Consider the following 27,054-nt stretch of genomic DNA (forward strand, 5'->3'; position numbering starts at 1 on the left):
CCAGATGAAAACAAACAATTTACCTGCTTGCAAAGAGAAGTGAAGTTTCAGAGTAAGTTTCTGGTAAACAGAACTTAAAAAAGAAAACAAACAAATCCAAACAGTTTTATACATGTGAAATAAAATTTTCTGTATAGTTTATAAAGGTGATGTAGAAATACCAAAATTGTTCTTTCAATTACTAAGTGTATCAAACATAAAATGAAAAGGGCAGTAAGCTTGTACTAAACTTTAGCTGTACGTTTGCTGCCCTTGCCATGAATCACTGGATTTTGCTTTAAGATACCTTGGTAACCCCAGTCACTGAATATGAATATTAACGAGAGTTGAAAAAGGAGGAGGAAAATATATGTTTGAAGTTCAGTTTATGGTAATTGTCCCCCTGTCATTTGCTATTTGAAACACTTAGTTGAATTCAGCCGTTTGAATGTCAGGCAATGTTAATTACACTATTTCAAAATTCATTTCCATTCATTTTAAGTATCTGTGTGTTTGAACTGTAGGTAGTTTAAATAGCTAGACTCTTAAGGAGATGAAGTTTATTTAATTTATAAATAGCTTTGCTCTTGGCTTTTTACATGATTTTTCCAGGAAAAAATAATATAATATCTTACTTTAAAACTTAGAAAATACAGTTCTGTAGTTGGTTTTACTAGCAGTAAGTTTTAAAGCATTAGCTGAAAATATTTTTGGGTAGTATGAAATATTTTACCTAAATTTGGAGTTGTTATGGCACATGAAGAAAATCAAGGAAATGACCTTCCTCTGCCTAATATGTCAACACTTGTAACATATAATCCGTATTTCATTGTAACAGTAGGGAGCTTGATTTCAGTTTTTTTTTAATTTGTGCAAAGCTACTTTTTTTTTTTTTCTCTGTTCTGCTCACCCATGTTCTGTTTTTATTTTTGGGTCTGGCAATGAAAAACAAACAAACAAATAATTAATCATTCCCATCCATTACTCTTTGTGATTCAAGTGCTTAAAATTTCTAAGAGTACGTCTTAAGTCTTCCTATCTGTTTGGCCTCATTTTGATATACTTGCAGACTTCATTTTGTTTTTTCTCTAATTATGTTCATTTATTTAACCTCATAAGCAGGGGACATGATCATTCCTTTATATTATGTATTGCATCTTTTCATTCTTTCATAACCCTGCTGCTTTGAAGTCATACTTGTTCTGGAAAGAAGCATTAGTATGAAACACCAGCAGCAGAGAGGTCCTTGTACCTCCAGTGTATCTGGAAAAGGGTGGCTTCTTTTGCAAAGCTTTAGCCTGAATTATTTTGTTTTCCAGTAGGCTGTATATTTTTACATGTTTGTTTTAGTGGTAGCTAGCTCTGTATAGAGTTGCTTGGGATGGCAGTTTGAATCATTTTTTTTTTCTTTTTGGTATATGCATATTAACTAAATTTGTGATATGTAATTTTCTAATCTTCTTTCCAAAGGATATGAATTTCTTTTTTTTTTTTTTTTTTGAATAAAACAATGTTTTTGGGATTGCTTTCATGTAATGTTGCCACTGGGGTATTATAAGAAACGATGATGATAACAACGAAGGAAATTGATTCGTACAGTAATAAAAAATGACCTAAGTAAACTAACAACAGTTCATATTTCTCACTTGATAGACTAGGACCATTAGAATAAGTTTTGTTATTAAATGCATCTATTTCAATCTTTAATATAGCATCGTTGTTTTGCATTTATAGAATTGCTTTTTCACTCTAAAAGTGTATGAACATGTTTGCAATAATGTTTTGCAGTAACTGAACCTAAAATGATAATACAGAGTGTTTCAAGATTCAAGTACAACTTTGATAAGAAATGAAATTGAGCATACAAAGCAGCTGTGGCAAAAAATAATCTGGTGTATTGGCTCTTTGTAATACCAGCTGTATGCAATTCGTACTGTATTTCTGAAAATTCATTAATGTGTCTTAAGAAGTATCATTTTCACTTGCTTAAGTCATTTGCTGGCTGTGACAGACAATTCATCATTCACTGCATGTTTAAAGCTTGTGTGTTTTTATTTTTTTTCAACTGAAACAGTTTTTTCTTTGCACCTCACCAAGTTACTTGCTGAATTATTTTATAATAAAGGCAGTTGAAACATGTCCAATGCAGTGTTACAATGATGGCTCTTTTAATCAGGTACCTCTATAAAACTGCTTAAAGCACACTGGTCTGGAAGTATTTCATGTACAACTGTTGTTTGTAAATATAGTTCACTTTCTCTAAAAGATGATAAATGGCAGGCTACATACTAATTCACTGTTTGACATGCTAAAAAGGAATGCAATCACATTTGAAATAATTTATTAGCTCTCCAGTTTTGAAGTTTAAGTACTTTTCAGTCATTTTATTAGATATTTTTTACAAACTGTTTGCTCTGACTTCAAAATACAGTATGACTCTCATGCTTTATATGATCAACATTAGTTTTAATAAACAGCATTCTGCTGTGCATATATATATACATTGAATTACAAAACCACTTAATATAGAGAATCATGGGAGAAGAGATTGTAATAGTTTGAAATTCTCTGCTCCAGTATGTGGTAGTGAAAGACAATCTTGCTGGCAAAAAAAAAAAAAAGAGGTAAATTGAAATTCCTAGTACTTTTGTTAGGGATCTTTGTTGATCCTGATCCAAATGATCCTAATGAAATGTGACTGTTGGAAGTCGTGACTATATAGGGGGTGGAAGGGAAATGGTCATGTCAATTGTGGTATTTTGAATAATTCTCAATTGTGTCTCCATTGTGTCCTATGCCATTGGGGCGGGAGGCAGGGACTATAAGTCTGTGTAAAGAGGATAGCTGCAGGTAGGTAAAAATAATGACGAGTTATACTAAAACTTCTATTTGTCCATTAAGAATAATTAACTTTCATTAAAATAGGGTAAGGAATCTCCATCCTAGTCACCTAGAAGGCATCTCTCTTTTGAATTGCCAGCCATGCCTGTTTGTGTGGACCATGTCCATCATTTATGGTATTTTTCTGGTTTCCCATTTTTTCAGTTACAAATTGTATATAATTCATTGCTTTTGTTACTACTTTATTAGTATTTTCATCTTCTGTATGGAAAACAGTTTACATTGCCCCATTTTTGTTTTTTCTTCAAGATTTTTTCTTCGGTTACTGAATATAGAATTTAAAAGATAGAACCAAATAAAAAGGAAATGCATTTATTGGTTTATCTGGTAAAAATTCACTGGTACTTACTCTTCATTTAAAATGAATAACTCCAAGTTCTCAAACAGAAAAAAATAGTGACAAACATCAACATATCTTCTCCACCGTTTTTGAACATGTTAAATAACAAGAAATTGCAGTGTCTAATGCTGCATCTTTAAGATATTGCAGATTAAGGGTTGTGCATTATGGACACTTACTTTTCTTAATACTACTAGTATTAGGTCCATACATTCCCCTTCAAGAAGGGATTGGAATTGAAACGGCCTCCGAAGTGCACGACACTTGGTGACGTGAAGGGAAACCAAGGAAAAAGAGGCTTTAAAATGGCTTTTTTCCACCTTTTTAGTTGTAGTTAGCCATACAGCTGAGAAGTGATAATTTGGATTATGTGAGGGGCGAAAGCGAGAGCAAATTACTTGGTTGCATTAAGAGACGGAAGATTTCTGGAGCTTTCTCCTCTACCCCCACCTGCCTTTCAAAACTTTGGCATGTATCACATTGGAGTCTTTGGCAGGGGAGATTTTGTAACAGATGACTCACAGCTTTCTGGTCTCTGTTCCTGGTACTGGGAATCCTCCTGTGGCTAACATCTAGGGATTTATGATGCTTAAGCCTTTCCACATAAGTGGGTTAGCTCAAAGTCAGAAACTTTTAATAGGTTTTATTTTGACTATAAGTTATCTTTTTGGAGGGGAGAAAAGACTATATACATATCTACAGCAGAATTGTAGGTAGGATTTAAGGTGGAAACCTTATGTTAATTTGACCGTACATTTGTTTCTTTATTAAGAGAGCAGTAAAAGGGAAAAGTAGTTTTGCATAGCCTTCAAAAAGTAGAGTTGTTCTCTGAGGAGTGTATGAGGTGTCTACCTCCTTTTGTGCATTAGTGCAGGTGGACACGTCAGAATTAAAATATTCTCCTCTGTCTAAATGTACCCTGTAATTACAACGAATTTCAGCAAAAATTGAGAATATGAAAATGTTATACTAAAGTAGTAATCTAATTAACACTAATTAATAATCAGATATGATATAAACTTTTTCCAGAAGTTTTCTCCTTTTGAAATGCTGTATTTCTTGCTCAGAATTATCTTATGCACAAGTGCACTGATTTCTTCAGTCTTTGACTCCCTTAAGTAAAATCATTCTTAATGAAAGACCTTCAATTTCTACAAGTTTAGTTTTTTTTTTTTTTAAAAAAAAAAAAAACAGTTCTTAGCATGTTGCTTTGTTTCTTATAGATCTCCTCTTTTTTACTGGGCCCGTAAGATGCCACAGTGTAAAACCATAGTAGTTTTGAAGATCACTTCATTGTGTTTTTTATCTTTTGCAAATATTTTTAAGCCTACTTTTAAAACAAAAGGTCCTTTTTTTCCCCTACCTATTCACAGAATTTCTTCAACTAATTGCTTTGTTTTAAAAATCTTACAGGCTTTAACATTTTATTTTATTTTATTTTATTTTATTTATCTAGCAAGAACAAAAAAGACTTTTGCACTTCAGTGGCAAGTCTGAAATAAAGCCACACAGCTAATTCTAAATATACTTAGTGAATTTGGATTTATAGGAGAAACAATTCCATATTTATAATGAGTGCTACCTTTTCTACACAGTATCAAATACAATAACAGTTATTGGTCTTTAACAGTCCTTAAACTAAGGACGTTTTGAAAGCTGTTCTTCAGAAGCAGTTGGGAATGATCATGTTCTGTATGTCTTCAGGCTTACAAGTTGCAAATCATCTTTCTTAGTACTTCAGTAATAAGCTCTAGTGTGTAAACTGCACAGTTATTTTATCTAAAAGGCAGAACTGAATGGAAGCCAGTAATAAACTTACTTCTATATTGCTAAATTTTTATATTTATACAGTAGAACTATTGCTTTAAATGGAGAAACTGCAGTAGAGGAATTTATTACAAAGTAGCTAGTACAGTATTTAATTTGGCATAATCAGATTATATAATGTTGCCATGTGCCTAAAGGCTGCAGATATGTTAGCAAATAATTAGATACTAGGGGTAACAGATCGAATCATTTGGTCTGTAGAAATAATCTTTCTACATGCTCTTTATCACTCACAAATGCAAGGTTTTCACCCTTTTCATTTCAGGCTAAGCCACCTTGAATTACCTCATATTTATTTGCATTTTGATATGTAATATGGTTCAACTGGCTTTCAGTAACTTGCTACTTTGAGGTTACATATTCTGAACCTGTAACCAACATTGGTCAACTCTGAACCACGTGAACTCTTAGAATAGGCGAGAGACAAAGACAGCACGTTGAACTTAAGTAGCTCGACATTGTCTCTTCAATAACCTGCATATTACACACATGTGGATGAGCCTCTTATTCCTCTCTGCATACTTTTCCATCAAGTTGACATTACATGTTTTACCATATAAAAAGGAACGTGTGAACTGTTTTCTCTTTCTGGTTTAATATTTCCAAATAACCCATTTCATTCCAAACACAATTACCATCTGGTCTTTCTAATTGTGTAAAACCATGGAAATACTGGGAAAGTTAGTTGTCTGTGTATACTGCTGTTAAATCCTTTTGTAACCAACTTTGCCTGACTTACATTTTTCCTCGCTTTGTACACAGGCTGGTTTAGCAGGAGCTCCAGCCCGGGCTGTTTCAGCTGTAAAGAATATGAATCTGCCAGAGATCCCAAGAAATATTAATATTGGCGACATCAGTATAAAAGTGCCAAACCTGCCCACTTTTAAATAACATGGCTACTCCAGGTAAAACCAAGCAAAAATGTAATAGAGGTTTACCACATAATTGTTTACTAAATAAACAACATGTCTAACTTTTACTATTTGGATAAAACTCAAGGTACTGTATAGACATTATTTGAAAAATCATTGTGTGGAGTTGAATGTTGCTTTTGTCCTGTTTGTGAAATTAAAGGAAATGGGTAGTTCCCGTGTGATTTCTAAATTACATTCCTATGCCCTTGTAAGGCATATCACTGTGTCTCGGCTGCTGCAGTATTTTGGGAAAGTATTTAAGATGTTCTTTACTTTGTATAATCTATAATGCTGAGTTTTTTGTATGTTCACTAAGGTCTATAATTAGTGCATTCCTTAACTACTTCTGCTCTTTGTCATGATTATTTAAGTGCAAATATTGCATGAAAACATTAAACCTTTGTTTTGTTTAAATAAAATCATAACAAACTGGACTTCTAAATACCTATTTGTCTGATATCTACTCATTGCAATAAATCACTTTTATTTCCTATTCATTGAGCCTATTGACTACACGTAAATACAGTTGCAGCAAACATTGATGTTGTATTTTAATCTCTGAAGGTATTACACTGGAGTGTTGTATTGAACATACTGGCTCTTAACATTTCTCACAAAAGCTGTTCATTGTTGTCCTGAAGGAAAAACTGCCTTTACTGAAGGTCTGATGACTTCTGTTTACATATAGATGTTGAGAAGATACTTACACAATCTGATAGACTTTTCCTGATGGTCTGACAGAAGGGTCTCTGCAGTTGCCTGTGTGTGTTGTGGCAAGTACAGAACGGGCTGAAATGATTGGGTAGCTTAGAACTGTCAATGTAAGTGTATCAAGTAATGTGAGAAGGAAAAGGACTCTGCAAAGATACTTACAAGGATACTTTAGTAGGGCCTCTGTGTCTTGTGGAATTTGCAGTTCTGTACTTGGAGATTTATGAGATACTTAGTATTGTCAAGACCTCAGAAAATCTAAGTACTATCACGGCTGTGTAAGTTGCTCAGCTCTTCAGCTTTTCTGTGATTTAAAAAAAATAAAGGAGGATAGTGATTAATTTTTATAGTCATGCTCTTAAGGTCTGTGTGATGTACAAAACTCTTCAAATGAATAATAAAATCATCATTCGCATATTTAAGAATGCCTGTAAAGTTTTCTTCTCCAAAAACATGTATGCAATTGTAAATATATATGAAAATACAATAATATTGCATCAAGGACAACACATTTCAGGGCTAGTCTGACTGCGTTACTTTAGAAAGTTGCATTTTATGTAAGTGAAGCATTCCTTTGAGTTGGATGTTAGACATACCCTGTAGGATAAATGTGGAATCACATCGCGTTCTCAGCTTGATCATTTGTAATTACCATTGGTACTTTTTGAGAGCGTATGTGAGCGGGGAAAAAGAGAGACATTAGTTTTGAAGTATAAAATCTGATACAATCTGAGGAATTTAGATGTGTTTTTTAAGAAAATAAAGGAACTTAATTTGTATTGTTCTTATGACATTTAATAAGCATCAAGGAACACTTACTATTTCGTAAGTGCATTTGAAAGAAGAAATGCCCTCTCCATCTTTCTTGAATGTTTATTCTTCCAAGTTAACTTTCTTAGTTTTGAGTTCTCAGGAAATATTGGGGGGGGGGGGGGGCAGGGTTAAGTAGAAAACGGACACTTTGTCATTTCCACTTTAAAAAAAAAGAGAATGAAGCACGCAGCATTTTTTCATATGATGTAGAGTATCTTTAGTATTCCCAAGTTACACAGCTTAGCTAAAACAGATCTGGAACTGTTAGAGCTTCACCTGCTTTTGCCAACTTTTGCTTTTCTGCTTAATGCATAGACCATGTGACATTCAAAGTAAAGATGTTGAAAATTTTCCACATTGTTCCCTTCTGAGGGATTAGTCTGTGCTGCTGCTGCAGAATAAATAGGAAACTTTGAAACGTTTGGTACTCTGACCTAGAGATAGTTCTTCTTGCTATTTGTGAAAGAGTTCATAATTTCAGGAATTCTTTTAAGTCCTCCATTTCTTGTCTGACTTTTCTCCTTCAAGCTCATTTTCAGACTTATAAGTTCACATAGTTTAAAAAAAAAAACCATTCCCTACAGTGAAGTGTTTTCAGGTTGTGTTTGAATCAAACATTTTTCTGAATTTTCAGGGAAAATATGTCTGAGATGCATCTTGACGTGAAGCATATTTCAGTTGAATTTCTCAACTCTCAAGGAAGCCTAGCTATTAACAAATTATTTTAGTGAACTAGAACATAGCTAACATAGCAATTACGTGGCTGTCTTTTTTAAAGCTTTTTTTTAGCTTGAGTATTGTTATTTTTACCACCTCCATCCTACCTGAAAATGTGGCTTCTGCAGGAAGGTATTCTTCTCTAGACAGATTTTCTATAGACATCAGACTTTTCAAGAAACTTCTCTGCTTGTGACTGGCTAGCAAATACTTAATGCAAGGATGCGGCTAAAAGCCACAACTGGAGCTCCGGAAATCCTTGGATGGGAAGAAATTCTTGATTTTTGACATTAGAATTGCATTCCTTTCAAAGAGAATTTCTCTTTCTCATGCACAAAAGAGGTACACTGCAGGAAGCCTGAATGGTAATAATTTTGTCTTCACAGATGACATAACATGGACTTCGTCAGCACAGCTGAAGCTAGTTGCCACTCCTCTGCCAGAGGAGTGTCATTAGTTTGCCAGGGGGGATGTTACCGTCCTACCATGTCACTTGACTCTGCCAGGCATTAAAATAAAACCAGTCATGGGAAGATGGGATACTTGATTTACAGGAATGATGAGAATTTCATCATTGTTCTTGATCTTCTAGGTCTTGCCTTGTGTTGCAGGTAATCAATGGATTTCTGTGATGGTGACCTTTCTGCATTCATTGCCTTCATGAGAATGATGTGCCTTTTGAATTCTTTTTCCTAGTGTGTCCTCTTATTTGCTGCTTAGGATTTAAAATGGAAGTAAGCTGGCAAAGTAAATGCGCTCTAAATATAAATTAAAAAAAAATAAATTCTTTTGTAACTACAAAAAGGAAGGGGAAGGAAAGGGAAGGAAAGCGAAGGGAAGGAAAGGGAAAGGAAAGGAAAGGAAAGGAAAAGGAATCTTAGTAAGTTTAAAATCAGTCTTTTGCACTAGCTTTTGTTTAGAAAGAGAAGAGGTCATCTTGAGTCATCCCTTAGCTGCTGAAGCCAGGTGACTAACTGGCAATACTCCACTCCAGAGGACTGCCTTTTAAGTAAAGTTCATTGGGGTGCCAGCATGTTTAAATTAATACTCAAAAGCCATTTATTCTAAATGGGCATGGTGAATGGTGAAACGTTATTAAACAGTAGGTGAGACTGTTTGCTACTAGTGTTATCTGAGACAACACCTCGTGTTGATTTCCTATGTTAGATTTTCCTTCGTACTCAGTTGTGTTTTACTCTGCTACTGAAAATTTTAATTCAAGTGATGGGTTTGGGGGAGAAGCTTTTTCATATGATTGTAGCAATTGAACTGTAGTAAGTATTATTTGTGCTACTTTGTAGTAAGTATTATTTGTGCTACTTTTTGGTAGCCCTTGGTAAGTCATGCACAGAGATAATTTTAAGAAGATTGTAACATTAATAATACAAATGAATAATCAGGCATTCAGGGTGCCTTAACTAATCCGTTTTCCTGCCTTTCCCCACACCTCCTCTTTTTTTTTTTTTTTTTTTTTTTAATGCAAAATTCCCTGTATCACAGGCCTCAGTATTCTACAAGGTAAGCATGTTCCACATCTGTGTTCTGGGGATGCAAGGGGAAGTGCGTTAAGCAAGTTTGAGGCTGCTCAGGTTGCTTGTCTACAAACCATGGTTGATCATTCTTTTGTTACATGTTCAGAGATATTTATTGTAAAACATAGTAATTGGAAGGAGATTAAACCTGACTAGATGGCAAGAGTAAGTGCTAGCTGTGACAAGTGATTTTTTTTGGCTTGTTTGTTTTTGTCTTTGGGAAGGAAAATTCCTTTCTGTGCTAGAATCACAGAGCCATAGAATGGCTTCGGTTGGAAGGGACCTCAAGGACCACCACCCAGTTTCAGCCTCCTGCCATGGGCAGGGACACCTCCCACCAGACCAGGTTGCTCAAAGCCCCATCCAGCCTGGCCTTGAACACCTCCAGGGATGGGGCATCCACAGCTTCTCTGGGCAGCCTGTGCCAGTGCCTCACCGCCCTCTGAGTGAAGAATATTCTCCTAAAATGTGCAGACTACATCTCAAGTATTGAGAGGAAAGGATATTGAAGCATTTTCCTTTCAAAAGCCAAAGACTTTGTGTTAAGGCCCCTGTGGAGCAGAGAGATTATTTTTCTTTGTTCTTGCAAGATGAATCCTTCTAAATAAATGGAGAAAGAGCAGAGAGGTTACAAGTACCATCAAGAAAGTGGGTGTTCCCAGTAAACTTGAAACAGTGAAACTAGTTTTCCCAGTGAGGCAGGGACATTAAGTACTGCTGGAAAACCTGTTGACTTTTTTCCCCAGAGGAGGAGCATTATGTTGGAATCAGCTGAGAATGCTGCCTGCAGTAGCACAGATGGTACAGGTACTGTGTTAAATGTACGCCCCTCTTCTCCCTGAAGTCACTGTCTTGAGTATTTTTTGGGAAGAGGGAATATTTTACAACATTGAAAGCGTATAGAAAATTCCTCCTCTTAAGCAGATGTTGCTTCTCTGATTTATTCTTCCTGACAAGAATGGGTGGAGAAAAGGGTCACTCGTGTAAAAGGGAGAAACAGGTTCAAGCTGGAAACTTGAGTTCGCTCTGCCTTCCTGTGAGCACATTTGGCCTTCTTTTTCTAGTAGCACATTCAAAAAAATGCTGAAATTAATCCTGAGCTTTATTTGTGCCTACTCTGACAGCTGAATGGGAGCTTGTTCTAAGAGTTACCTAATAAAAAAGCTCATTGATACTGTATTCTAGCGTATGCAGGACATAAAATACTGAAGGAACTGGAAATTAAAATGTCAGAAATCAAATAATTGTCTGTCTGTAGTTTTTAGAGAAAAACAGCCTAAATCTTGCACACAATGTATTTCTCAACTTCTGCACAGAGCACTTAGAATTGTACCAAGAACAAGGAAAGCACCCAAGTACTGCCAAAAGCAACAAATGGTGAGTAGTTAATTTCATAAAAGATACTATCTTTTTTTACTTATAATTATCATAATAGAAATTGTAAATCCCTCTTCATCTCATCATTTAAGGGAATGATCTATCCTGTTCATGAATACTTGAGTACTCTGCAATTTTTGGCATTTATTGTTTAACCCCAAATGCTCATCAAGTGAAAGCTAATGACCACCTTCCATTCCATGGGTAGAAATGTGAAGGCAGGCACTTGGCTGTCACATTGGCTATCAGTTTTCTTGTCTGCATACATTTGGGCCTTGTGGTGCATCAGGAGTGTTGTGACCCTGTGGCCCAGCTCAGGAGGAACCTCTGCCTATGCCTGGAGTGCTCTATCTGAGCAGGACTATACAAAATTGCATCACCGGAGCTGGAGCTAAAAGCAGGCCTGTGGTGATGACTGTGAGCTGCTTAGGTGGACTGGTGCATAGTCTCCCTGTTTCCTTTTGGCTTTCACAGGCCAATCCACCAACTGTTCTGGTATGATTTTCAGTGTTCAGCCAGTAGAGTTGCTGCTCTGAGTGCTGGATTTCAGAGTAAATTTCACAGCTTCAGCTGTTTGTAGGGTACCTGCATGAGCAGTACTCTGTGTGTGCACCAGAAAATTCTGCTTTCCTTGTAGCCCTGCTATGGCACCCACATCTCTCTACCTTCTCCACCTAAAACCCATCCCAACAAATTTGAGCAAACTGTCTGAAAGGGTGCATACAGAGAAGCAAAACTGGAGTGAACTCTACACAAAATAGTCTTTAAATAATTTGTTATGCTGATATGTGCAAAGACAGCAAAATCTTTCAAGACTCAAGCAATGATCCCATTCACAAGTGAGGTGCTGTTTTTCGTGACAGGTCAAAAATTGGGTCACCCCAGGAGAGAATTCATGGTTCTGTTCCTCCCTGAGACTCCCTGAAATCTCATGTGTCATGGTCTAGCCTGTCTGTGCAAAGTCTGCTTCCCAGGAAGGGCTGGCTACCTGTCATTCCGTGTCTCTTCAGGACAGATGCCATCACTGTACACAGAAGTATCTGGACTGCCATCTCTCTGCGAGGTGTTGTGCACTCAGGCAATGTGCGACTGCCCTAGGAATACAGAGTATGTCACTACAGAAATAACTTAATATAGATGTATGCACCCTGGTTTAGGTTTCCCCAGCTTGCTTTGCACCATGGGCAGATAAACACTGGGTAGGGGCAAGCCCATGTATAGACTTGCAAGCTGGAGTTGTGATACAGACAAAGCAGGGGTAAAGTAAGTAAGAGAACCTCTTGACAGAGGGTAGTGTAAACTTGTAGTATAGGACTGGTTGTCTGAGGAAGCCCCATGAGGTGTTAGAGCTCTTTTAGGTGATGCGAGGCCATCAGAATGGCCTGAACTGCAGCTCTCCAGCATGCGCTGCTGTCTCTGAGATAATCTTCAGGACCAAGACAAGACAGCAGGTAGGAATAGCCTTTCACAGTTTGGAGTTACCCAGGAAGTTTGTAGCAAGGGAAATGGTTAGTGCTCTTCGTTTTCCTCCTGGCATCAGTGCAACAAACATCAGAAGTGTGTAAGTACCACCCCATTATGTGAGGCTCCTTGTCCCTGAAAGTTTCAGTTTGTAGGAATCGTTTATTGTATATTTTAGTAGCTTAATTCCCCTGTATTATTATTTTTAATTAGTTGGGTTACAATTTACTAAAATACTTTTATCTAAGAGTGTAAGGAGACTGCTAGGATGAAAGAAGAGAAGGTATTAGGGTTGTAACTGAAAGGAGCTGTGCATGATGCATAAGTTATTATTTTAAATCTATTCTTTCATAAGCATGTGTGATGAAGGGCTTCCTGCTACATCTCAGTTAGGTTTCCCAGCAGGAAAATATCCAGGAGAGAGCTGGGGTGAAAAGAAACTGGTAGTTTGAAAAGCAGCTTAGGAATAATGCTGCCTAGAAAAAGAAAAAGAAAAGCTAGAAGGGAGATGAAGGGTAAGGAAGGTTGTAAAAGAAGCAGCAGCTAAACAGGTTATTTTATAGTCTATGGATGAAAGCATGACAGAGCTGTGAAGTAATTTATTAGATTCACTGATATATGTATATCTATAGGTAGAACTCTATAAATGGACAAACCCATGAAAACCAGATCTTTTTCAGGTAAGGACAAAAGCAGCAAGCTTTAAACTGCTTCTAAATATGTATGTTTTTTTCTGACTGTTGGTCAGAAAGCTGTTGGTTGGTCTATTTTTACCTTTCTGACAAACATTTCCTTTGTCTAAAGTTGGCATGAGTGATGAGGAAGCAGAGAAAGACAGAAGAAGAAAGCAAATGGATTTGCATACAAGAGAAGAGAAATCTTGCTGTTTCTTAGCAAGTGCTATGCAATATTTAAAGTGTTCCCAAACATAAGAAAATACACAATGGTTGTGTGTAATTTGACAAAAACCAGCTGGTGGGGTGGATATTCCAGGTTCATAGTACTAACAGGTGAATTCCTTAGCCTTTCCCTTTCCCTAGCCCCCTCGTAGCAGTACAGCCTGTTAAGGAAATGGCAGGCTGAAAGGAGAGGAGGATTGCATACTTCAGCAAGTGTGTTAATTTCAGTGCCAGGAGTCCGAGATGCCCAAGTGATATTTACTTTGTAAGTAAATTTCTCTCCTGTCCACCAGAAGTATGAACAGTATTCCAAAGTCAGTAAGCTTGTTTTATATCTATTTTTTAAGGTTTTAGACATTAATCAGATTTCTAAGAACTGAAATATAAAAGCATACAAGCAACACAAAGTCTCTTGTTTGAAAACAAAAGTAAAAAAAAAATATATTTTTAAAATACTTTAGAGATGTATTTAGCAATTCCCACTGGCCTTTCCCAACATACTGCTCTTAGCAATGAATTCAAAGTATCAATTATGTGTTAGCAGAAATAAAGGCACAGAGGGGCTGATCTTCAAGAAGAGTGGCAGCTGGGAAGTGTTTGAAATATCGAGACAGAAATTGAATATCAAATGGACCAGAAGAGCTAAGGAGGTGTCAGGAAGATTGAGCTGTTGATAGGCAAGCTTTTACTGTAAATATGACAAAACCAAACATGCAGTCAGCAGGGTATATTGGGAAGACTGCTCCATTTGAAAGGCCTACAGTCAATCAGGGAGATGAGAATGGCTATAACAGTTTTGAAAAGGATAAGATGCATGCCTCCTCCTGGGATGATTCTGTGTTTTTTTTTCTCTGTTAGCTGGAGTTGGCACCATTAGGCCCAAACACAGATGTATTAGAAGGACTAAGGTGACTGTAGCCTCCAACAAGCTCAGCAATGTGCAGCACGTATGTGTCTTTCTTACGCTTTGGTCATGCAATTACCCTTCCTTCCCCTTTCCTTCCAGTTTGGATGGGGGCCGTGTGCAGTCCCACAGCACTGATGGCCATACAGGGTGGAGGCTTCGGGCTGCAGAGCCGCCCCGCTGTGGATGACAAAGACAGAGCTGTCCCCAAACAGCAGTGGGAGGCTGAATGTGGCATGTTTCAAGCTAGGGAAAACAGCAGAACAGCAAAGAAAAGAAAGACAGTCCATCACCAGAAGATGTGCTTGCCAGTGGCTTTCCACTTGGTCTTTTTATTACACTTAAACATCGTGCCAAAGGTTTGGGAGCTTCGCTGGCTCATGACCAAACAGTAAGGCTTGTTTAGCACACACAATTTCAGCATGAAACCAGTGCAAAAAGGGAATGGTGGTAGGAAGAGAGAAGAAAGTATGAGAGCTGTTCTGAGAAAGAAGATGGATTTGGGTGTAGCCACACAGAGTAGGCAAGAGTCCATTTTTGACAAATTCCGTAAGATTAATGGATTCGAATGAAAGAAATAGAAAACTTTGGGAGGGGAGTGGAAACTGAAAAGTGGAGTTTCCTGGAAAGGAGAGAATGGGAGTTGAGGAGAGTTTGGGAAAAGCAGAATCTGAGAGAGGGAGGTGGTGGATGAAGTCATGAGAAGGACAAGCACGCAAAAGGCATATGAAGAAACACCTGAAGAAAAACCGGAAAGGTGTCTCATGAATATGGGAAGGGAGGGTGAGAATCAGTATTCTGCTGGGAGGCTCGTCCACACAGGGTGAAGTTTGCCGCAGGACTTCCAGATGAGAAAATTGGGAAGGGCTGTGACTTCGCTGGAGCTGTTTGACTGGACAAACAATATGGGTCCTATCAAGCCACAGGGGAAGACTATGGGGGAAATTTTCAGACTGCTCCGGAATATCTTCTCCAGGTGGAGAGAATTTTCCACCATAAATGAAATCTTAATCACAGAACCACACTTATTCTATTTTGTGAACACAGTAATTGTTCCGGAATAAAATCAGTTTTATTCATGCTAGAGAATTTGCATGACTTATGCTAGTGCTTTTGCCAAAGTACACAGGTCCAAATGAAGGCTATAAAACATTTTGGGTCTTGGACTGAATACACTGAAGTTGTGTTGTTTTTATTAGCATATTGTTTTGGTACAATCTTACAGTTAAATGGTATTGCATGTTATGCTAGAGGGATGTGCCTTTCTGATTATGGACTTGTTTGGGTGGAGGGACTAGCAGAGCGAGGAATGTGACTCAAGGAAGGGATCTGGGGGTTACTGCTGATGCCTGCAGGAGAAAGTGGGATCAGAGATCTCCTGGAAATTTGTTAACTTGTGTGATGTCTTAGCTACTGAGCAGGAATGGGCTCAGGAGACAGATGAAAATGTAAAAAACTTTTCTCCTGCTATTACTCTAAACTCTTTTACTAACCACGTAAATGTACTTTGTCCAAGATGGATAAACCACAGCCTTACTTACAGGGTACTTTTGCCAAGATGACTGTCACACATGGTCTTTCCTTACACGGCAATTGACGAATAGTCACAACTTTAATAATTAAACTTCAGTTATCCTGGTGTCTCTGTAGTTTAAAACACAAAATCAAAAAAATACCAAGATACCCCCACGCAACTTCTGATTTATGTAATTTCTGTTTTCTTTCCTGTGTTTTCTTAATGAGCAGAATCTTTCAGAAGTTAAGGACTTGGGAATTCGCAGTTACAATACAGTAATTCTTTAAAATGCACTTCTAATATGAAAAATTTTACACCCATAACCAAGAAGTAATAGCAGTAATATTCTGCAAATCATTGATTCATAAGACTGTAATCCTTGTTTTGATGCTTGGGTTTTTGTTTGAATGTGTTCACTTTTCTACCCCGTTTGTTATGAGGATAGCCCCGAAAATCAGAATTTTCAGGTGCTTTTGAACTTCAGGAAGTCTGAGTAGCTGTGACTGGGAAGTGTTCATATCTGAAGACGTAGCAGTACACTTTTTAAGCTGCAGCACACAGCATTTGTACCACTTGGCACAAGCAGCAAAGAGGCTGCCATCCCCACATCTGCAGGCAGCGTTACTTCTTGTGTGGAGTGTACGTGGTCACAGTGTAAATGTCCCTGTATAAAGGACATTAGGGATTGTGATCTGAGCAGTCCTGGGTGTGAAAAGGGACAAATGCTCCTTAAGGATTGATTGTGCATGGGGAAAGGGACGGGGATGAGCACAAAGCTTTTCTGGAGCTTTCACACCGTGTAGAAGGCCTGCTCAGCGTCTATGTGAGGTTGGCTCTGTCACTTCACTGCTTTCAAATAAAGAAGCTGACAGACTTCAGGCACACAGAAGTATGATATTAATTTGTACTCTACTGTGACTCACTGATATAATTAGAAACACACTGTGTTTATTTGTCTCCCTAAAACTAATGAGCTTAACTTACTCCTCCTTTAGGAATATTGAGGTGCATCCTGTGTTTCCATGGATCACAAGCAGAGGCTAGCATTTTCACACTCACCTTCATTGTTTACTTAAAAAATTCGTAATTCCCTACCACACATTAATTCCCAAATGCAACCACTCATAAATCAATACAGAGCAGCTTGTTTATCTTGGGAGTGAGGCATCAATTCAGCAGGTTAGGAATTTTGTAGCAAAAGCATTTTGGACAACGGTGATTAGCTGCAATCACAGCTGCTAATGAGCGACTCAGAGTTGACAGGAATTTTACTGAGGGTGCTCACTGCATGCAATTTTTGCTTAAAACCAAAGAAGCTCCCAAAGCAGCACCCCTACAAGGAGTGCTGATGCCCTGCAGTGAAATAGTTGTTCCATGTCGGACTGAGGAGGGACTTCATCGAGTTTCTTACGTCTCAGAAGTGCTGTAGTGTGCCTGTCATGAGCAATGTCGGGGCTGTTCTATGCACTATGTTGAAATTGCTGGGAAAATGAGAACGTTTGATACCTGAGACCATAGGAATGGATGATTTTGTGGGTTGCATGTGAATAGTCTGGTTATTTGCTCCAGCTGATGCTTGGATAGCTGTACAGGCTGTGCTGGGTCGAGCAAGAGTCAGACAGAAAGAGCCATGTTATGGTGTCCATATCCTCATGAAAATGACATTCAGCTGGCTTGGGGCAGACCCAGGAACCAAAATCCTGCCCTGTCAGAGGAGCCTTCCACATGGGTAATGTGATTGTCTGCTCTGAGTCTCTTGTCCTCAGTTTCTTCGCAGGAAGTCTTGAAGGATTTGGTTTTCTCCCTATGTGGAGCAGGAATAATTTTCAAAGTTGGAACACTTTCCAGGCATTCCTACTAACCTTTTCTGAATAGTGATTGTCCTAATGTACAATATTTTTTAATTTTACTAGTAAAACTTATGAAATACCTGCCCAGTCATATTCAATAAGGGTAATGTACAATCTTTATTTTTATGGTATATTCAGATACTGTAACAAAGGTATAGGAATTAAAGTAAAATAATGCATCACGAGGATCTGGATCGTGAGGAGGCTAGTAGGGTGTAGCAGGATGGGGTATTTAAATGTAGCCATTTCGAATAACCAGTCCACATCACAGTTGTATTAGAAAGTCAGATTTTCACTATTAGATCCTAGTGAGATGAAGGTTCACATCAGCATTCAGTGCAGGTTTTTCTCCTTCTTTGTATGTTGTCATTTAGAAAACAAAAATGCCTTTTTTTTTTCCTTCATCTTTTCACTTTTCAGAGTTGTTTCCAATTTTTATGATTAAGATTGATTATGTTGGATGTCAGTACATTCCCTATTTTTATAATAATGTGATTTTGAAATGCAATACATTACAGTGCTTGGTTTAGCGTAATATGACTACACCATCATAAAAACAGTTTGTTCCCCCAAAATCCAAACAAACAAAACATGTTCTGTATTTACTTGATGGGTTCAACCACAAGAAATTTGACCTTTACTGAATTTGCATGCTATTTCTGCAGTTGAAAATGTACAACATCCAACACATTCATCTAATCTTGTATTAAAACTACTGTAAGAGATTATTGTTTCAATATGTAACATCTCAAAATAATACAAGTGGAGCATTTTTTATTTGCCATACAATGCAAGAGAAAGCATTTAATACTTTAAAAAGACAAAGACTCTTAATTTCAGGTGGCAGTTAATATAATAGAGGGAGAAAGCTGCCTGTGTTTGTGGATACCATTATTTGTTTATGTAAGACTTTATATCTTTATATCTTTCTCTTTATCCCTCTGACCTCATCTAGTTTATGAAGGTTGTAGGGAGGGGTTGTAAATGAGACTTATTGACTTTGCTGGTTTATGCCATCTGCAGATTTGTCTTCCTTTGTCTTTGGTAACCAGAAGTTACGGGATCAGGAAACTTGGAGACCAGAGCACTGACGGTGGAGAACATGGGTTCCAAAAAAAATCGGACTAGTTTTTATAAAATACAGAGCTGAACTTCCCAGCAGTGCCAACCATCTGGGACTCCATGCAGAATCAGCAGAAGCCATCAGCCAGTGTAGCGGTACATTTGGAAAGAGGACAACAACCCTGCAATTTGTGTTTCTGGGTGTTAGAGAAGAACTGATCAAACCAGTTCCCTCGGAGCCCTTGCACTTCAGTGCATAGTGTTGAGATGGAATAAGGGAAACTGGAAGCTGGTCTCCCTGTGAAGCTAAAGTAGCTTTATTTAACTATGTTAATAATGTTTAGTTAACAGGGCCAAGGGGTTATGCATGTTTCATAAAAAGTCTTGAAAGTAGGATGAGGGACTGGATGATGTGACCAAATGTGCCAGTGTTGCTCCATGCATTTTTGTACTCTTTTGTATTCTTTTGGGACCTCTGCAATTCTGGAAGCGTCTTGGATGTTACAGTCTGCATAAACTCCTCCAAAGTGTGCAAAGATTAGCTAAGACTGGCAAAGAGTGATCTAAACAAATCTGTTTCTCCAGGGTTACCTCAATAACAACAAGCTCAGCATCATTTTGAAACCACAGGCCATATCAAACCGCAAATCATAACATTCCTAAGTGGTTCAAAATATGGCTGTGTGTGCAAAGACAAGAAGGTCACATTTAAGAAAGCTGTGTTTAAGAAGCATTTGAACACCTAACTACTGTAGGCATAAGCCTAGGTTCATAAAGTAGCTCTGTGACTCTGATTTTTTTTTCCTTTAGATATCAGTTTCTGTCTCCAAACAGTAAAGCCCTTAAAGAACCAGTCTAAATAAAAGTTCCCTCTTCACACAGAAGGAATCCCTGCCTAGAACAGAGACAAAACCACTGTCAGCCCCACTGCAGATGAATGTATTAATGAGAGGCTCTGCCTTACCACAAGGAGTTGCAGGGCTCTGTGTACCTATTTACTGAAGCTGGTTTCTGGAGCTTAGGAACAAAGAACACGTCAAACAAGATATAAAATAAGAAAAAAAAAAAAGGATTGGAGCACCTTCCTGTTGCTTGGATTTCACTGCCCAGCCTCTAATCCAGTGGGTTTTTAAGAGCTAGGCCTCTGAGTAAATCCACCAAAGGGCAATGCATGGGAAAATAATTGCTAGAGGAAAGAAACGATGGCAAAGTGTTAAAGAAAGCCCAAAAGCCTATGCCTTTCTGAGTATATTGTGTTGTGACCGGGTGTACCTCTATTAACCACTCAGTGCAAGATGCTGGCATACGTGACACCAAAATATGTGATTCCAGAAGGTGCTGCATACCCTGGAGCTCCCACTGACCTGGGGCTTCTCAGGGTTCGCCAAGCACCAGAGCATCCTGGTTTGGTCCATGGCCAAGCTGACTGATGAGCAGTTTGAAGGCAAGCAAAACATAGGTTGGTTATTTGTTAGATTTTTGGAAGGAAAAAGTATTAATATTTCTAGTCCTGAATTTATCTTAATAGATCTAAGCCAATCCACTGAAGCTGTAAGGAAAATGCAGACAGCTGCATGATATTCTCAGATGTCCCGTTAAGTAGAGGTAAATTAATGACAGCAAAAGGGAGAATTTTTATGTTCGGGTTTTTTTGAGGGTGGGGAGGTAATGAAATGTTGCAACACACATTTTTCCAGTTGAAGCCTTATCTGGAATTTGTAAACGCATTTGTCTCCTCCTTTCCACACAGCTGGACATACAGGTTGTGTCCTGGAGCTGGAATGATCACCCCTTCTTATCCAGGCAGTGTTAGCCAAGCACTGCTTTTGAGTAGCAGCAACTCATGACACCTCCATCTAATGCATAACAACTAGAAAAAGAGAAACCGTGTTTGAAGAGAGTTCTTAGATATTTACTCAATTCAGAAGATGCTATTAAAATACTTCTATTCCATATGCTTGCTGAAACATAAGTAAACCAGAAGGGAGGAAAGGTTATTCCATGAGCAGTGGAACTAATGTAGCCTGATTTCCTCCAAATTTGTATGCTGCCACTCAATACTTCTTCCTGCAATAGGCCAGTTTCCGTTCCAGTCTCCCATGAGATCTGCATGTCAGTAACTTGAGATCTTCCTGTGCTGGCAGTATTTCCAGTCCAGCACTTGCCTCTATGATCCTGTTTATTTTTTTTCCCTGTGTTTCTGAGGTGAGAAACACAAACTAGAACTAGGAATGAGCTGATGAGCCAGGCAGCAACATGTGCTGAGGGATCAGCCAATATACGTGTACTGAATAGCCTGCCACATGATGCTAAAGGGAACTGGAAATAGCTTGTTCTCCAGATTTGACCGCTATAAGAATATATATATATATATATATATATTTTTTTTTTTTTTAATAAATAAAAAAACAAACAACCAGAAATGCAGAACCATAGGGGTTCTATGGGTTGGAAGGGACCTTAAAGATCATCTAGTTCCAATCCCCCTGACATAGGCAGGGATGCCACAAATCCTCCTGTAGATATTTAACAACTCAGTCATTAACTATCTTTGAGATGTCTAGTTGAGTCGCACAAGCTGAAATGGCTCATCAAGTTCAAAAGTGAGAAGGAGAGACTGAAAAAGCTTCCTTCCCTGGACAGGTATGCTGAAAATATGTAAACTAGTAAGAATATCTGCCATTTAGGATTAATAGACATAGTGTAAGCTATCTGAGACATTTTGAATGCATGTAATGATTATCATATAAAAATTCAGATATATAAAAAAATGGATAATTTATTAATTGGGTAGTTCAAAGTGTATAAAGTTTGGCATAAAAGCCAAAAGGCTGCCCTCTTGTGCCATTGAGCTGGAGGTGTCATTTGTAAATTAGTAAATGGGCTCAGTGCCTGCTCTTAGTTCTTTAGTCTTAATTATCTAGTTTATGAAGAACAGAATTTGTACTGTACATATCCTTTTCTTGAAGTGCCATCCTCTTTAAAAGAAGAACCAAAAGTATCTCTGACTTCGTAGATTACTTATTGATTAAGATTGGATAAACGTATTTAGGCTTTTGAAATTTTGTTTTCCATCACTCAGCTATGCCAGCTTTAGTCTACTAACTAAACATCGGTATATGCAGCCATCCAAAAAAATCTAATGAACTGAGTTTATGAGAACTGTGATGCCATATCCACATTGCATATATTATTTTCAAGATATCTTCACTTACTGAGTGCTTTAACCCTTACATGCACACAAATCCTATCCTTCTTGTATTAATCTATTTTCTCATCATTTTTGCTGTCTCTATAGATCTTCACATAAGAATATGGTTTATTTGAAGTTCTTTCTACTTTTCTAACATTTGGAAATAGCATATTTGAAGTTCTTTCTCCTATTTTGTACTAGCATTTAAAATTTGATTTCTGTGTTTTATATAATCCATACCACTGTATGTGGTGTAACTTGATTACTTCCAAGAGATTTCTAGTGTTGGTCACACTGGGAGAGCTTTCTGCACGTGGCTCTAGCACTTACATTCAAGTCTCAAGAAATGAGACTGTATGCTTAAACTATATTCTTCCCTTCTCTTTCTTTATGGACCAGGTGGTATCTTTTTGGCAAGGTGACGGATCACCCACATCCATCATGCCTCTTGGGCAGCTTTTAGTAATTGCTGCCCCTGCTCATTACTACCTCAAGTAAGCGGCCTGGAGAGGGGTGGCTGCTTGCTCTGCCACATAAGATGCCCTTCAGAACTGGAGAGACTTTACTGTAGGACATTACATTAATTTTTCAGAAGGGCTCCTCCTGTATTTTGTCAGATGTTCACTCCAGGTTGCTTATTCTTCTGAGGACCTGAGCTACCTAGTAGTCTGTGTTTCTCCTGCCTCCTTCCTCCAGTCTTCATAAGATTCAGCTGTAATAATCTGTTAAAGAGTGCAAGGGTAAGGCAGATATGCTTCAAGGAATAGTGAAATTGAAAAAGGGCTCATGAGAAGAGGTGCAGAGAAAGGTGAAGTATAGAAAGCAAGAAAGGGTACTTCAAAAACCTTGAGCTGCTTCTAGGTGTTTGTATGGGATCTGGACCTTGCCAATGCATCCTCAAAGAGTACCTCTGCTTTTCCATGATCTCAGAGTATGAAAAGTCTCTGTCCTGTGAAATATAGTGTGCCCTATAACTGTATAGCTTAGTTATGTTTCGTGGGTTTTGGCTTAGTTGGTTTCTGAGTAACAATAACAGAATGTAAATCTTAGCCTAAGCTTTCTCACCAAGACTCTCTCTTCTGATCATTTCCTGTCTGGAAAACCTCTTGCTGCCTTCTACCAGAGCCTTACTCTCATCTATCAAAACCAGATGAATTAACCATAGACTCCTTGAACCCAAAGGGACCTCTTGTCTTGACTGGTTTTACAACTGAACAAATCCGATGATTATCTCTGACTGAGCAATTTATTTATTTATTTTTGAATCTTCACATCTTTCCCGTGACCTCCATTTTGACCTCCATTTTAAGCAAGATTAATTTTATATGTAGAGAACCAATTGGTGAAACTTGTTGCACTGCTCCAGTGGCAGTATATGCTGCATAACCTTTCTTGATAATTTGAAAGTACTGCTGGTTTATCTAAGTATATCTGAGAGTAGGATAATGCTCTCTATCTTAAATGGGCTAAGATGTTAAATGCTGAAGTAGTAAAATGCTGAAGTGAATAGGACTGGGACCAGGTGTCTCCAAACACATGGTGAAGTCAGACTTGTGGCTCTCCACTATCTGATGTAGTTTTTTTTAACCGTGTGTTGGAAAACAGTTCATGGTCATGTCAGCATATTCTGTCTCTTGATCAAAAGCTTGCTTTGGCCTACACTTTGTCTCAAAGTCCTCCCAACCATTTCATAAATCCTTTACATTTTCTCATAGGCAGATGGTTTACATTTTCCATTCTCTGTTAAAGCTGTTTTGGGGTAAGTCTTTTATCTTCCAATGACTTGAATCGAGAAATAAACACCCATCCATTATGTTAATTTTCTTCAGCTGAGAAAGATTCTGCAAAATGCTCTTTAAGATTATTACCTTTGCATTAGAAGTCTTAGGACTATATAAAGGTGTTTTATTTGAAATACTTACTGTAGGGTTTATAACAATAAGTTACAAATCAGTCTTAATTTATGTTGAATTCATATAGTGCTTTCCAGACAAAGACCTCAAAGTATTTTATAGGAAAACCCTAACTAAGCTCTAAAGCTGTTTCTGAGGCAGTGAAAAATGGATGAGAATGCCTAAAGCAGAAATATGGAGATGCTAAGTAGCCTGTGGTGATGCCGCTGCAGAAAGGAGACAGAACTAACCGAGATCCCAAGTTTCTAGGCTCCATCCAGTGCTTAGTCATGGGACGGTGCTTTTCTGCCTATCGGTCGAGGACAGTATTTTTTCCTGTCTCTTCTGGGCTCTAGAGAAATAGCAGTATTGACCTGGTTCCTTTCTCATCTGCTCCTCTGAGAATGCATTTTTTGTTTTAATGTATTTTACCTGGAAACTGTGTTCTTCAACCAGTGCTGCCTAGAAGTGGGTGTAGCCTCCATGCAAGGCATTGGTTCACAAATTCCACAGTCCAAACACAAAGTTTAGAGGAAGCAAAGTCGTATCACTTGCAGTAAATTGTCTTTATCTAATATCCTTAATAAGAATCCAACTGTGTTATGCTAACCATGAATTAGCTCTAGTTTGTCAGCCTTCAGACACCTAGATTTTAGTTGGGAATAGCCGCATGACATATGGTCACCCAGTGAGCGATACTTTACGTGCATTTATGGTATTTACCTGGACCTTAGAGATACAAAAATTCGTTAAATATGAGTGGAAAGGGACAATCAACGCTTCACCATTTCTGTATTCCCTTATTCTTCTCTCTATTTTTTTCTTTTTAGAAGGATGGGGTGGTGGGGGGTGGGGGATAGAGGGGGGATTCACATTCTTTCCCATTGCTCTCACAGACAGTAAGACAGCTCAGCTCAGAAGGGGTGAATGGCTGCACAGGGCAGGAATAGAAAGTCAAGAGTGAAGGAGGATGGGAAAAAACAGTGTTGCCACTAGACATATTGTGTAGTGAAACTGCACCCTCTTTGATACCACAGAGTCAAGATTTGGTAATATACCAAAGAGTCATGTGGTAATATTCTTGTCTGTATGTATTGCATCACCTGAAGGCAGAGTTAGCTGAAGCAACAAATCCAGTTCTTGAAAAATTCCTGCATTTCTACGTTTTTCTTTTCACCTTAGTTGAAGTTTTTTTTTTTTAATTTAAATGCTTCATTTTGAACTTAGATCCTTGTAGATATGTTGCTATTCCTTATTTTTATAGTTACCAGTTGATCATATATCTGTTCATAATTACTTTTTTTGCTAGAATTGTAATTAGTATTTTGATAAGTATATCAAATGGTAATTGCTGCCATTAGTAAATGATATTCAGATATTTAACTGTTCACTGTTCGTAACTGATTTTAAAAAAAGACGACACAATGTATAAAAATTAAATAAAATGAACAAAGGTAATGAAAATAATTGTGAAAAAATCCAATCCAATCCAATCCAATCCAATCCAATCCAATCCAATCCAATCCATCCAATGTTTTATTTCATTGTACTTTTATTTTTGTGTCATTTTCACATTTTTCACCAAAATTAATGCTTCCTGTTTGCTGTGAAAGATATCTACATATCTATATCTATATCTGCATCTATATCATTTATATCTATGCCATCTATATCATCTGTATCTATGTTGTCGATACATCCTACCACTGCTGTACAGGAATATTTGTTTTAGCTAACACATGTACATACAACCTTTTTCTGTCCATTGTTGGCAAAAGAAAAGCTAAGGATTGAGTCTTGAATGTGATATCTCAGGTTTCTAAGGCTTTTGAAGGGTAAGCAAGAAACAGTAGAAGAAATGTAAATTAAAAAAAAAAAAAGAAACAAAATCTGCAATACAAGAATAACAAATGCAACCCACTAGTATTATTTCACTACTTAAAGCCTGTATTGCTAAGCTATTTTATTTTGCTCCTTATCTGTTTTGCTAGAACCTAACATTCTCTCCTAACAATAGCTTCTCTTCATTTCACAAGCTGGTCCCAGTGGATTGAATATTCAAGATATGATTCCTGAAGCTATTGGAAAGGCTGGTCCTCTCCATGTGATTAGATAGTTCATGAGTTCTGTGTGTGCATTTTTTGATACTTCAGCCATTTTGTCGTGGTAATCATTTTTATGCAAAAGAGAAAAGATAAGAGAGCTTTGGAAACAACCATAAGGACTTTTAGGTATTTGAGAAAGGAGTGTGTTTGCATGAAGTTTTTAGCATATGAAGTGTAACATTAGATCTTTACTATTTTTTGTTTGTTTGTTTGTTTTGCAACAACAGTCTTTCACACCACTTTGCTTGAGCCCCCCTGACCATCATGGGTCTTCCCCATAGGTCAGACCAGACGGCCTCCAGAGGTCTCTGCCAACCTCAACCGTTCTGTGATTCTGTGTTACACATATTAAAACAAACAATGTAGTAAATAAGCAGATATTCAGAATTTCCCCTCACAGTCTCTCTCTCTCTCTCTCTCTCTCTCTCTCTGTCTGTTCAAAACCTATTATTCCAGGTCTATGATTGTTTGGACCCACTCCTGGAATTCTTATTTTTAACTTAAATATTCCAGAAATGTTGTCTTGCTGTTTGTCTGCCTCATTCTTTTCCAATTGGAAACAAAACTGTTTTGCTGACAGTACTTACAATACAAAATAACAGAATCTTTAAATGTCTGTAATTCAGTTGTACATGTTCACACAAAATATTATAACAGAACCATAAAATGGTTTGGTTTGGTTTGGTTTGGTTTGGTTTGGTTTGGTTTGGTTTGGTTTGGTTTGGTTTGGTTTGGTTTGGTTTGGTTTGGTTTGAAGGAACCTTAAAGACCACCCAGTTCCAACCCCCCCGCCATGGGCAGGGACACCTCCCACCAGACCAGGTTGCCCAAAGCCCCATCCAGCCTGGCCTTGGACACTTCCAGGGATGGGGCATTCACAGCTTCTCTGGGCAACCAGTACCAGTGCCTCACCACCCTCTGAGTGAAGGATTTCTTCCTTATATCTAATGTAAACCTACATTCTTTTGGTTTAAAACCACTACTCTTTGTCCTGTCACTACACTCCCTGACAGAGAGTTCCTCCCCAGCTTTTCTGTAGGCTCCCTTTAGGTACTGGAAGG

At 37.9% G+C, this 27,054-nt stretch overlaps 1 protein-coding gene and 1 long non-coding RNA gene across 4 annotated transcripts in view; both read left to right on the plus strand.

Annotated features, from left to right (window-relative positions):
- AP3S1 (adaptor related protein complex 3 subunit sigma 1) overlaps positions 1-6,395 on the plus strand; it is a 33,187-nt gene extending 26,792 nt beyond the window's left edge. For both annotated transcript variants that reach the window (XM_066987873.1, XM_066987872.1), the window contains one exon: positions 5,810-6,395. Coding sequence is in view for 1 of the 2 variants with exons in the window: in XM_066987872.1 (XP_066843973.1) it covers positions 5,810-5,938 (129 nt within the window). In the remaining variant the exon portion in view is untranslated. The remainder of the gene's footprint in view (positions 1-5,809) is intronic.
- A 1,217-nt stretch (positions 6,396-7,612) lies between these two features.
- The window catches only part of LOC136788915 (uncharacterized), a 30,533-nt gene continuing 11,091 nt past the window's right edge, over positions 7,613-27,054 (plus strand). The window contains exons 1-2 of one of the 2 annotated variants that reach the window (XR_010827477.1): positions 7,613-10,541; positions 11,051-11,111. This is a non-coding gene — a long non-coding RNA (uncharacterized lncRNA). Of the gene's footprint in view, positions 11,112-27,054 lie in introns of both variants that reach the window. The other variant, XR_010827476.1, reaches the window with a different exon arrangement.

This window comes from Anser cygnoides, chromosome Z (genome assembly GCF_040182565.1).
Source record: "Anser cygnoides isolate HZ-2024a breed goose chromosome Z, Taihu_goose_T2T_genome, whole genome shotgun sequence".
Classification (NCBI taxonomy): Eukaryota; Metazoa; Chordata; class Aves; order Anseriformes; family Anatidae; genus Anser; species Anser cygnoides.